General features: G+C 35.2%; 1 protein-coding gene across 2 annotated transcripts; it reads left to right on the top strand.

Annotated features, from left to right (window-relative positions):
- Positions 1-1,097: 1,097 nt before the first annotated feature.
- On the top strand, positions 1,098-7,939 carry LOC122313754. 2 transcript variants are annotated; one of them, XR_006243484.1, is made up of 5 exons: positions 1,098-1,925; positions 2,952-3,174; positions 3,984-4,124; positions 5,791-6,027; positions 7,399-7,939. XR_006243484.1 is itself a non-coding variant. In XM_043128967.1 (2 exons), exons 1-2 carry the CDS (start codon positions 6,018-6,020, stop codon positions 7,722-7,724), a joined length of 336 nt encoding a protein of 111 aa, XP_042984901.1. In that variant the 5' UTR covers positions 5,846-6,017; the 3' UTR covers positions 7,725-7,939. The 2 variants fall into 2 exon arrangements, 1 of the variants encoding a protein (XP_042984901.1); XM_043128967.1 differs by lacking the exons at positions 1,098-1,925; positions 2,952-3,174; positions 3,984-4,124 and having other exon boundaries at positions 5,846-6,027.
- Positions 7,940-12,945: the final 5,006 nt, after the last annotated feature.

Below are 12,945 nucleotides of genomic sequence, written 5' to 3'. Positions count from 1 at the left end.
GAATGTAATATAGATGTAGATATAGAAAAAGGATTAATTGTCCAATTAATTTTTGTCATTTTCCTATTATTTTAAAAAGATTCTTAGATTTTTAATTTGTGAAAATCTACGGATTGATTTTGCAACTAACGAAATGATAGTTAGCATCACATTTGACAAACAATGGATAAATTAAAAATTAATTTTTAATTTTTTGTTTTTTTTAAGGGAAATGACTTTTTTATGGTTGTGATATATGATTGAAAAAGAACAACCCTTTTTATTGATAGTTGGCAAATATGAGCTGCGAAATGGGGGCCCTTGGTCAGATCTATATCCTAGAGAGAGAGAGGTATACTTGGACTACAAAAGTCAGCTTATAAATAAATAGAGAAATAATTTATACAGATTTTAAGTAAATAAATACTATACAAGTCTTTGTAAAAAAATAATCTCATTTTAAAAAGGCACAATAAAATTATTTTTCATCAGTAAGGCTTATTATTTTATAAAATATATGTTTATTGGAAATTTTTACGTAATATATATAAACAGATCTCTATCATGAGTTTTGTTATATATTAGTAAAATTATGCATTAATCTGTATATTAATATTGATTTCTTCATATTTAAAGTTTAAATTAACACTATTTTTAATAAAATTATTTTTTAACCAATTATAATAAATTGATACACATATTAATGCGTAATTATACTTACAACTAGATTTTTCCATCACCCACTCACTCTCTCAAGTTTTGCTCACGAAGTTTCCTGGTACTTACAAAATAGAGATGAAATGGCGAGCAGATAGCATAACCAAATATATGTACTATATACTATATATATAAGGAAAAATTTAGTTATAAGCATAACTATATATTATTATGCATATCAATTTAATATGATTGACTAAAAAATAAATTTTATTAAAATTAATATTAATTTAAATTTTAAATATAAAATAATCGATATTAATACGTAAATTAATTATTAATTTTAGTTTTAGTAAACAAAACTCTATCTATAACCGCGAATGTTACATAACCCGCTGACTTTTCATATTTCTCGTTTTAATCCCTCCGTTTTCCTTTCATTTGTTAGCACTTTACGTTTTTAACCCGCTGTGTTTTGGTCTTTTCTCTTTCGTCTCTTTACATCTTCCGTTTCCTCCTCTCTCTCAACTCTGACCCCCACTCGCTTCTGTTTCCTCTCAACTCAGACTGCCACACCCTCGCCGCCGGCGGAGCAAAACAGAGACACCGCCGCCTCCATCAGTGAAGCACGATCTCTCGCGCCGGATGTCTGACCCATGGTTTAATCCTCCATCCTCCTTTCCAACCTCAACCCCGCATGCCTCCGGTCTCAGCCCGACGAAGACGAAGAAGGAGACAAAGGCAGAGAAATCCCATCCTCCATCTGAATGAGAAACAGAGGTGCGTGAAGAAGAACACGGACGGATCTCCTCCGAAGAAGCAGTAGAGGTGCGAAATCTTGAGTGGGAAATTCTATTAGCTGCGAATATGAGGTTAGAGAGGGAAGTTGATGCCGATTCGGACTCGTTCCTAGCAGCTTTTCAGGGTGAAAGTGATGCATATACGGCTGAATTTGATGCCGTTTTCAGGCGAGTTGTGGAGATTGAAACGGGTAATCCTCCGGCGGCGAAAAGGTTTGTGGGGAATCTTCCCTCTGTGGAGTTACGGTGGAGGAATTACTGAGGAACACTGTGGTTTGCGCAATTTGCAATGATGCGATTGTGGTGAAAGAGAAGGTGAGGCGGCTTCCGTGTTCTCATTACTATCACGGGGACTGCATTGTGCCGTGGTTGAGCATAAGGAACACCTGTCCCGTTTGTCGGTATGAGTTGCCCACCTAGGATCCTTAGTAGAGGGCTGGTGGTGGTGGTGGCGGTGGCGAGCTACGTCCTGAGGGGCTGGGCTTGCAGGTTAGCTACTTGCTTAAGTGTTTTCTCTAAGTAAATACCTTTTTTTTTTTTTTCAGATACAGTCTCATCTCTTTCTGAATTGATGAGAACGAAGCTTGAAATGGTTTTTAATTTTTATATAGCTATTTACATAATTAAATATTTTCTTTGTTGTCGTGGAAAAAAGCTGCCTTTTAATGACAATTTGAGTTTTAGTGGTGCTTCTGCGCCCAAATTTGTTCACAAATTGAGATTTGATTGTGTTCATTGAGAGAAGCCTTTGATTTGTGATTCAATTGCTATGTCCATCTGTGTTGTTATGCCCGTGGTCCTATTATCATAGTTAACCAGAGATTCTTAAGCTGCTTATACCAATCTTGTCAGTAGTCTCTCAGCAGCTTGTTGGAGTTGCATTGGAGCTTCTCTCCCAAATGACTTAGGTTATGGTTTGAATAGTTGTTAGGGAAAATTGCAGCTATCCACTCCAAACTATAGGGGTTTATGCAATTTATCGATAAATGATAAATTTAGGCCATCAATGTCTAATATGAATTGACTTTCAACGTACATCCCAGTGTTCAAATCAGTGTTCTAATACGAGGTTAGAGCATAATTGAAAGGAATTTCTGGCCAATCATCTCCTCTGCTCTGCCCTACTGGAGTTCCATCTTTTTTTAACAGCAAAAATAATAATAATTTAGACTCAAGAAATTTAAAATATATTTTATATAAAAAAAGTAAATCGAAAGATTTGAGGGGAAAAAGCAGGAATAATGGCTCTGGTAAAAAAAGCGTCACCATTGGGTGGCCTGATATAGGCCATCCCATGGTGGTGAGGGGGTGGGATGGCCTCCGATTTGGACACCACATGATGGTCCAATGTGGGCATATACCCAGATTACATATATTATAACTCTAAATGTTTTCAATAGCTCCATATGATTTTAATATAAATTTATGGGTTACATGGTGCTGCACCATGGAGAGCCAAAGAAACACACAACAATTAAAAAAAAGGAGTGATTGACGGGGGACACAACATGCTAGGGAACTGCACGCAAGTGGTGGTCTGTGGTCTGGTGCCTTTCGGTTAAAAAGAAAAAGCTGAAAGCAACAAGAAGAAGACACAAGTAGTTGGAACGGAAGCACACGAAGCATGTGGGGGCATAAAGGCAGCAGCTCTTGGCCTTTTGAGAAGGTGGCAAAGTTTTCAAAACAAGCAGGAAATTAGAGCAGAATCTGCTAGACAGTCAGTGTCAAACTTGAAAAGGTATAAATTTTGTAGAAGATTCAGGGGAAGCATTTGTACACACACACACACACATCTTGTATACTTCTTGATTTAACGTAAAGTTGATGATTTTGTATAGTTCTTCATTATCTGTAAATGAATTATTTGTTTCAAAGTATATATCAAGAAATAATTTTTTTATGGTTGCAGATGAAGTATGAGGGGGTTAGAAGTGTGACCCATTGCATCACATATATATTTCCAGTGCTGGGTTTTTTAAAATTTCTTTTACTTCTTAAAAAAATAGGGCAAATGTGAAATGGATATCTATAAAAATTTATATAATAATATTGTAGTAGTACTTGTTATACTCTGCAAAACTATATAGTGGGCTGTCTAATCAGAATACTTTAACTTCTACTGTATACCTCCACAGCATTTCTTTCATTTAGCATAATTTACCTGCTATATTCTTGCTATATGAAATGCCATGTACTGTGTATAAGAATGTGGTGGATGAGATCTCATATTACTTGGGACCCGGGAGGGAGAAGTTCAAGCCCTTCATAATAATTTTAAGGGGTTCCAATCATAATCTCAACGAATACTTTTTGAGTATGGGAGCAGATATGATTTGTTCCAATCACATCTTTGAAGGCCTTGGAATGATGTTTGCTGCAAATATAGGTTAAACATTTATATTGACTATATATGGACATTTATAGTGCCATTTAATCTTAAGAAGTAAAAGACAGTTAGAAAATTATTTTTTCCTATCCCAGTGTTATTAATCATGTATAAAGAGAGATTAATGAATTATGAATTTTCTGCTGGTTATTGTATGACAGGTTGTGCCTTGTGCTATCCTTGCCAGTCTTCTCCACCCTTATACTATACATTTTCGCTTAACTCGGGTCCTTTGGGCATTTGGTGTGTATTTGGAATCTGTTTCAGTGCTGCCTCAGCTACGTTTGATGCAGAATGCAAAGGTTTTAGCTCCATTCCTGTCTCTGCATGCTTTACATCCAGCAGCTTGTCATCTTCGTATTATATAGAATGATAGGATGAAAGTACTAATATATTTAAAAAAAAAACTACTTAATGATTAAAGAGTTCAGTCTCAGTTATAATGCCCTTAAAAGGGTCATAAAATGATTTTTATGCTAGCTGGTGATGCGTTCCTAATTTTCATTGTCTTTTAATGATTAAGCATTTAGGTCTCAAATTTTGAAATAGTTTTGTTGATTTCGTTGGAGTCGGTTGCACTTTTTAGGCATTGGATGTTGTGTGGGCTGCCAAAAAATAGACACTATTTTCTATTTTAAATAGTAAAATCTTTAATCTGGTGTGGGCTTCCTACATCTGTTTGAGTTATTTTATTTTATTTATTTTTACAATTCTCCTTAACTAAAGAAGATTGATTGGATATTTGAGCTGCACTAAATTCTCATGTCTCTCAAGATTATTTTTTTGATAACAGAATTTTGTGTCCTGTCATTTGTTCTGTACTTCTTAACATGTCTGATAAGTGAATTAGGAAGGGAAATGCTATTGCTAGAAAGTAGTAATTTGGATTGTCCCGAAGCAAATTGGTTTAGAACTTCAATACATTCGAGTGAAGTACTGTTGGATTAAACATATTTTTGGAGTTACACTAGATTCTTTGAGCCCAGAATTGAATGGAATCCTGAAATTTGATTGCTCCTCTTTATGTAGTAGCAGGTCACAATCATTATTATTATTTTTTTTTTTGAGAAAGGGGGGGGGGGGGGGGGGGGGGGGGTGTGGAATTACGGGAAGGTGGGAAGGAAAGGGGGAGAGAAAGGGGTGTGGGAAAATGAAAAAGGATGGTTCGTTCGTGATATATATAATTTTAATTAGTTTTCTTTTAATTCATACTTCATCCCTTGCTCATTATATAAATATATATATAAAGACCCCCGCATTTTCCACCTCCTACTCTACTTTAATAGTCTTGTCACAAGACTCTTGTGATCATTCTGGACGTCTGAAATGGCCGACTGGAGGGCATGATTGCAACTGGAGATAGGGATTGAGGAACGACTTTTTGGAAGTAAGTTGAGATATAAAATATTTTATTATTATAATTTTTTTAAATTTTTATATAAAATATAATAAATAATTTAACTTTTTTAAATTTTAATTCAAATTTTTTAAATTTAAAAATAATAATAATATTAAAAAATAATATTTTGAACTTTTATTTTAAATTCAAAATTCTCATCTTACTCTTGTATTCCTAATAATGCTTTATTAAAAACACTCAACTTTCAAAACTCCAACACACCGTATGACAAAGTAGAACTTAACATTTCCGGCCTATCAACAATATTGGTTGTGTCTGATCGATGGCTCGTGGAGAAGAAATCATTGACTTGGGATATGTTCACATTGTCCATATCAAAATGAATGGAATCTTCGTTTCAGATAAACGCGTTGTAATTGACTCGAACACTGACTTGTGCTACTATTGTATATTTTGTATATATCGGGATGACCTGGGGGACGACTAGCATTTCCCAAACCAACATTAATTTGGCTGTCTGCCGTACACTGAATGCCGAGCCTGATTTGGCTATGTATTTTCCATCAATATTGGACCATATCAAGATGAATGGAATCTTTTCATTTCAGATAAACGTGTTGCAATCGATCACTCGTACATTGACTTGTAACAGTAGTACTACAGATGACGTGTGTCCGTGATCTGTACTCGATCCGTCGAAACAAACTCTATAAAAAGGCTTCCATCTTCTTCCACCTCTTAACATATATAGACCTAGTACTACTTGATCAAGGGAATAGAACGACGCCATCGTGTGTTGCAGCGCTTCAAGATAGGTGTTGACGCCAAGGTCGCCATGAATCCTGGTAATTTCTCTTTCTTTCTTTCTTTTCGATCAGTTATAAGCGTGCAACTTTCTGAATAAATTAAACTTTTAAATATCATTTCTATCGTTTTTGTAAAGAAAATAAAATTTAAGATTTTATAGTACATAGAAATCTTCTATGTTGAGACATTAATCTTGTTGATCTATGACTTACATGCATGAGTACTTTTCTGGTAAAATTAACTCATGCGAGATTTCAATAATAATAATAAAAAAAAATCCACGCAATTATAGGAAGATATATAACAAAGAAATGATCAGTGTTTAGAAGAAAGAAGAGAGAAATATAAAAAATTAATTAAAGATATTATCAATTACATAAGATCCATAAAAGTTTGATATTCTCCCCTTGACTTAGGTCTAGTTTTGATATAATAAGTGTTTCATCTTATTTTATAATTAAAATTTTTTCTAATTTTCATATAAAATATAATAAACAATTCAAAATTTTCAAATCTTAAAATAATAATAATATAAAAAATAATATTCTAACAATATTTTATTTAACTTTTATTTTAGCTCACTATCAAAACGGCATCTTAATCAATTTATCCTACCTGTAGCTTTTTTCCCTCCTTAATAAAGATTGGAAGATTTTATTTGGAGGCTTTCTTCCACTAGCTAGGGGCCTTAGCAGTTGCCTAGCGGAAGAATCAGCTTTGGTTATATATGATAGAGAGTAAGGGCTTGTTTGGACACTTGGAGCATCTCATGGTTTGAATTAATAAGATTTTTTTATTGAGTTTTGAAAAAAGAGAGTTAAAAAAATTAAATAAAAATATCTTAAAGTGTTTTGTATTTGAGTGGTATTTGAAAAGAAAATTACAAGAAGTTTTAAGAATTTTAAGAATATCAGGTAAAGAGTACTAAGGGTTCGTTTGGACACTTGAAGTATCCCAGAATTTTGTAAATAAAAGTAAAATTATTAGAATTAAAATTTTTTATTGAATTTTGATAAATGAGTGATAGAAATTTAAATAAAAATATTATAAAATTAAAAAACTGTTCGAATATATTTTTTAATTTTAAAAAGTTATATTAATTTGTGTTTTATTTTGAAGTTTTTTTAATTTGTATTGATTTTTGTGTTTGAATAATGATTAGGTAATGATTAGATGAAAATGATGAAGATTTAAAATTAAAAAATATTTCGTGTTTGAGTAATTTTTAAAAAATAAATTATGATTGAAAAAGTTTTAGAATTTTAAGAATGCCATGTCTCATCTCTGTGTTGAAAAGTCCAATGTTAAATTTTTAACATATCTTCATAAAATTCTAACATGTGATAGATTTATTTTATCTTATCTTATCATTAAAGTTTCTGATAACAAGGTGCCTTCTGCTGTACTAGATGTTTATGTTAGGAAGAAAACCAACGACAAGGATGATAAATACAAAGTGAAAGCCAAGGCTAAGGGAATTTTGGAGGGCTATGTCTCCAAGATGAAACATGCTTTCAAGGATGAAACGATTCGGTCCAAGCTTAAGCCTGCATTTAAGAAGGAGATTGAAGAAGCCATTGGCCATTTGAATGGGTGGTTAAAGTACGTTCAGAATCCGCAGGCAGACGACAACGAGATAAAAAAAAATATGAAATTGAACAAAAAATACTACGAAGACATCATTGCAAAGATCAAACAACTTAAACAATCGAGTAGCTCCACTTGGTCAAGTTAGAGATGACTGCTATATATGTAGTCGATCTACTGAATGGAACTCATACTAAAGTTGAAATGATATTAATATGTTACCACTTTGTTTGTCGGACCTTTTAATTGTACTAATTTTAATATTGTTGGTGTGTTTAAATTTGCACGCAATAGTACTGTTCGATTGTTACCTGTTACAACATTTGACATTTTTGGGGTGAAATTTCTGATTGTTGCTATATATATGTTGGTGTATGTTGATTTGAGAGTGTTACAGCTTGTTTGGGAGGAAAGAATGGAATGGAAAAAATAAAATAATTTTAAAATATTTTAATGTTTTTCTTGACTGAGAGTTTTATAAGAAGGAAATGAAATTAGAGTTCCAATGCTGTTTGGATATTAATAATTAAGAGTGAATGGAACGAATATATATGATTTTTTCATAAATTCTACATCACATATCATAGATTGCAGCCAAGATAAAAACAAAACAAAACAAAAGAGGACAAAAGATAGAACATACAATGCGTGCATTTTCATTTCAACAAAAGTCCAAAAATCTTGAAATCCTCATGATCTTTTAAAAATGTTTGGGTTTATAAGTATGAAATGCTCGCTTGAGATTAACAATTAACTTTTAGAATAGGTTACCGGTTTAAAATTTTATTTTAATGAGATCCGCAGCCCCGTGTTTCAATGAAAGGTCTCCTTCACGTAGTTGCCGCAGCCACTTCTCTTATAGCCTACTGCACCTCCACGCCGTGATAAGCCTCGATTGCAGTAGAGAACCGCTGCCTTTTTCCCCCACGGAAGCCCGACCGAGAACGTCCACAGCACGAAACCTACCTGTCCAGAACAAAACCACCGTGTGATAGCCACTACCCAGCCCACGCGACTTAACCACCACGATCCCAACGTGAGCTACTTTGCACCTTCACAGCAGCCAACCACCGAAAACCTCCTTGCACCACCACCTCCTAGGCCTTTTCAAGCCACCAAACAACCTTCTCGGTTCTCTCTTCACTGCCCAACTAGCCTCTGTTTTTAGCAACCGTAACAGAGCACGTAGTCCCTGTTTTAAAAAAGAGAAACATAGCAACTTTGGACACCACCATAGACCCACGTTCCCCCCTTTGTCAGGCATCGTTCCTCGCCAGAAATGGTCACACCACACGGCCACAGCTTGTCGTAATACCCCCTGGACCACCGTACGTAAGTCCCTCCCGCTCTCTCTCTCTCTCTCTCTCTCTCTCTCTCTCTCTCTCTCTCCGCCGTGAATGACAGTTCTCTCTCCATCTTTCTCTCCCCGTACTCTGCCGCCACTCCCAGCCACCTTGTCATCGCTTCGTTGCTGCCCTCACGGTGAGTCTGTCGCCCGGTGCCCCCTGGTGACTGTTAGTTTCATCCGAAACATTGCTTGTTCTTTTTCTTGGTCGTATAGTGTCTCCAATAAAGGCTAATAACAGATGCAACCTGTGTTTTATTTTTTTGGGCTGGGGGTTACCTTGGATCAAATAGACTTTGTTTACGTACTAGGCTTGTTGTTGATTTGGGTTGGGTTATGTTAAATAATTATGAAGTAAACATGTATGCTATTAGGTTGGACTAAATTATTTTGGACCTGGTAATATATTTTGTTAAAGCAAGTGTTATAATAGTTAAGTGTGTTGAGTTTTATTTTTAAATAGGCTTGTGATTAGGTTGGAATTAGATCAAGTGATTGTTAAGTGGATATGAATAAATTTGGAAGGTGATGACACTTTAGAGTTACGTGAATTTTAGATATTTTCTAGGAAAAATAGGATATTTTGGTATTTCAGGTTTAAACGTATCAAAATATGTGTTTTATTAAAAATTTACAAAAGTTACGTGATTATATTTTTAGGTGATGATTAACATTTGTTTGACAGTATTGCGGGAAAATTCTAAAAAGTTAAATAGTCTACGTAAGCGGAGTTTCTATGTTAGAGTTTGCATAAAAAGAAAATTGAATTGAGGTTGATTCTATAAAAAAATGTGCATGATATGTTTTGAAAAGAAATTTGAAACAACTTCAGTATTTATTCGACATTACTCATGAAATTTGTATGAACGAGGAAAATGTTTTTGTCGTGACTGGTGTAGACATTAGCTTATTTTTGACATTTTGTTTCTGAACTATACAAAAAGAGCGAATATAAAAATTTTGTGCATAATTATATGGTGATAATCTAATTCTGTTGTGTTTTGAATATGTTCTATACTCTGATATGATATGATGTGATCTCTAAAAACTTTTGGTATGACATTTAGTTTATGTTCTGCTTTGACATTACCACAGGTGTAAAACTGTGGCCTCTGTTCGGTTTGGTTTCTGTCCTTAGGTCATGGGCTTGGAGTTGATATCAATAAGTTGCTAATATTGTGGTGTGACAACATCAGTGTTACTTACCTCAGTGACAATCCTGCCTTTAACCCTTGTATTAAGCATATAGAACTTGACTTCCATTTTGTTAGAGATAAAGTGACCTATGGAAATCTTGGCATTCGGTTCTTATCGAGTAAGGACCAAATCATTTATATCTTTACAAAACTGATTGTTTCTGCTTGATTTCAATTCTTGTATTTCAAGCTCAACCTACATGCTGTACCATTGACCTTGAGAGGAGCTGTTGAAGCATTATCTGATAAGGTAGTGCAAGTATCTGATAAGGATAAAGCCCAACAACAACCAAATAGAGGTCAAGTTGATAAGGACTGAGTTCAACAACAACCAAATAGAGATAAAGCGTCATAATCTTTATGTGATTGTATTTGTGTATATTTTGATGTTTATCAATACTTTGTATTCTAACCTATAAATATAATCTCTCTTTTGATCAAGGAGAGTTTTGCAGAAAATATACTTTATTTAAGTGTTATATTATTGTCTCTTTAGAAACTCATTATGGGCAGTGGATGAATGGCCCTGGGTGCCAATTTGCCCTCCCGACATCCAACCGAGGGCACCTACCAATAGTAGCGAGACTAGGGTCCAAGGATCCAACTCTCCACCCCCGCCCATCTGTGCAGGACTATTCACTTGACCCGACCCGACCCGATTTTTATTTATTTATATTTTTCTCTCCCCCCCTCCCCCCGATCTCTCCTCAACCCGACCCAAAAATGATAGCTTTTGAGAACACAATTCCGAACAGGACATATTACCTCATTTTCTGACCCTGAAATATTTTCGAAAAAAGCAAGTATTAACTGATTCCAATTTTTGAGGTAAGCTATGAACATAAAAATCCCCCTCACGTTATTTATTTTCCATGTTAGCTCTAAAGCCTTTTCTTCTCCGATTGTGATACTCCGTTTTTACGTGTATTTTTATTGAATGAGTTTTTTAATTTAATTAAAATATTGGTTCTTTTATTTTAAATTTATCAAATTTTAATTGGATTTATTTAGTTATAAAATTTATTTTGAAGTACTTTCTTAATATTAGTTATTGTCTTGTGTTTAAATTGCTGTTTAATTTATTTTAATTCATTTTTGGATTTAAAATTTTGTTGTTAGTTTTTACTAGTTATTTATTATATTTTAGCAAAATATTGTGTTTAAATTATTTTATTCAATTTATAGCTTTTAAAGTTGTTTTCTTTGGATCAGTTTCTACACTCTAGAGGTAAGGACCAAGCCTCATTTCTTTTTCTCTTGTTTTCTTTTTCTCTTTTTCTTTTTTTTTTCATCATCTTCTTTTCTCTTTTTCTTTCTCTTTCCCTCACTTTTCTCCCCGATTTCTCTCTCCCCGCACAACGCACTCCCCTCTCCTTTTCTGTCAGTTTTCGTTCAGCCCAGAGCCACCGCCATCCACCGTCATGCGGTGCACCACCCCCACCATTCCCTTCCCCTCTGGCCGGTGAACATCCTCACCAAATTTCAGCCCCATCCAAGCCGTTGTTAAGCCGTACGCATCACTCTAAGCCGTGGCGTTCTTGAGCTCCAGTGTTGCCGTCGTTCCACCTCCAAATACCACTTCTTTACCACTTCATCACCGACCTCTTACCGACCTAAGCCACCCATTTCCGGCTTCGATCCGTCGCCGGAGCAACTCCCACGAGCTCAACTTCGTTTTGGCCTTTTTTCACTTCTGCAGCCGTTTTCGCCGTCACCCATGGCCAACCCTCACTTCTACTAGCTTCATAAACACCTCTAAGCTATTCCCTATCAATCCCAAGCCTTGGTTCATCCCCAATCAAAACTGGGTATTTTACAACCCACAGCCACGGTGTTTTTACACTGTTATGTTACTTTTCCTCCGCCTTTTGTAGCCCATTGATCCTTCGAAAATTATTATATAGCACTGTAAATATTTTTCAAACTTCATTTTAGATTTAAATATATTTTTACTTTAACAATAAATTATGATTAGTTGGTTATGCCAGACTGAGTCTGAGGAGTCGGGAGTCGGATCGATTGGAGGACAAAGTTATTTGTATGTTGGTTAATGTTGAGAATTATTGGATATATTTATGTCTTGTCATTTGCATTGCATAGTGCATGCATGTACATGTGTTGAAAAAGGAAAATTGGGTTTTCGTGTAATTGTATGCATGTTCATTTGGTAAGAATGGTGGTAAGCAGGGATGGTGGTAGACTTCCGCATGCAATTCCCGCCTACGGTGTACACGGCGTAGGGATGGTGGTAGAGTCCCGCCTGCGATTCCCACCTATAGACGAACTTGTAGGGATGGTGGTAAGCGGAGACGGTGGTAGAGTCCCTCCTGTGATTCCAGCTTATAGTGCACGCGTAGAGATGATGGTGAGCAGGGAAGGTGGTAGAGTCCAACATGTGATTCTCGCCTACAGTGCTCTAATGGTTTGGTTAATGGGCCATTTTTGAAAAAATGACGAGATTAGATTTTTGGGCCATTATCTGGGATAATGACGAGGAAATGTTTTGGGCCAAAATGGAATTTTGGCGTGCGTGGAAAAAATGAGGATTTTCAAGACATATGCATATGGCATCATGTTCATGTATTTGATTATTGCATGAATGTATTTTTATCTTGAGATTTGTTTGGTTTGTTACTTACCTGTGGTACCGTCTTTGGTACCGTAGATTTTGATATAGAGGATGAGAAGGCTGAGCCCGAGGAGGCGGCTTCGCCGGAGGAGTGATCGAGAATCACTCATGGATTGTGGTTCATTTTCTTATTTTTGATCGGTATTATATTTTTACTGGTTATTTGTAATATTTTTAGTACGCTTGTTTTTAAGCGAGT

The sequence above is a fragment of the Carya illinoinensis genome, chromosome 6 (genome assembly GCF_018687715.1).
Source record: "Carya illinoinensis cultivar Pawnee chromosome 6, C.illinoinensisPawnee_v1, whole genome shotgun sequence".
Lineage (NCBI taxonomy): Eukaryota > Viridiplantae > Streptophyta > Magnoliopsida > Fagales > Juglandaceae > Carya > Carya illinoinensis.
This window is presented reverse-complemented; position numbering and strand designations above follow the sequence as displayed.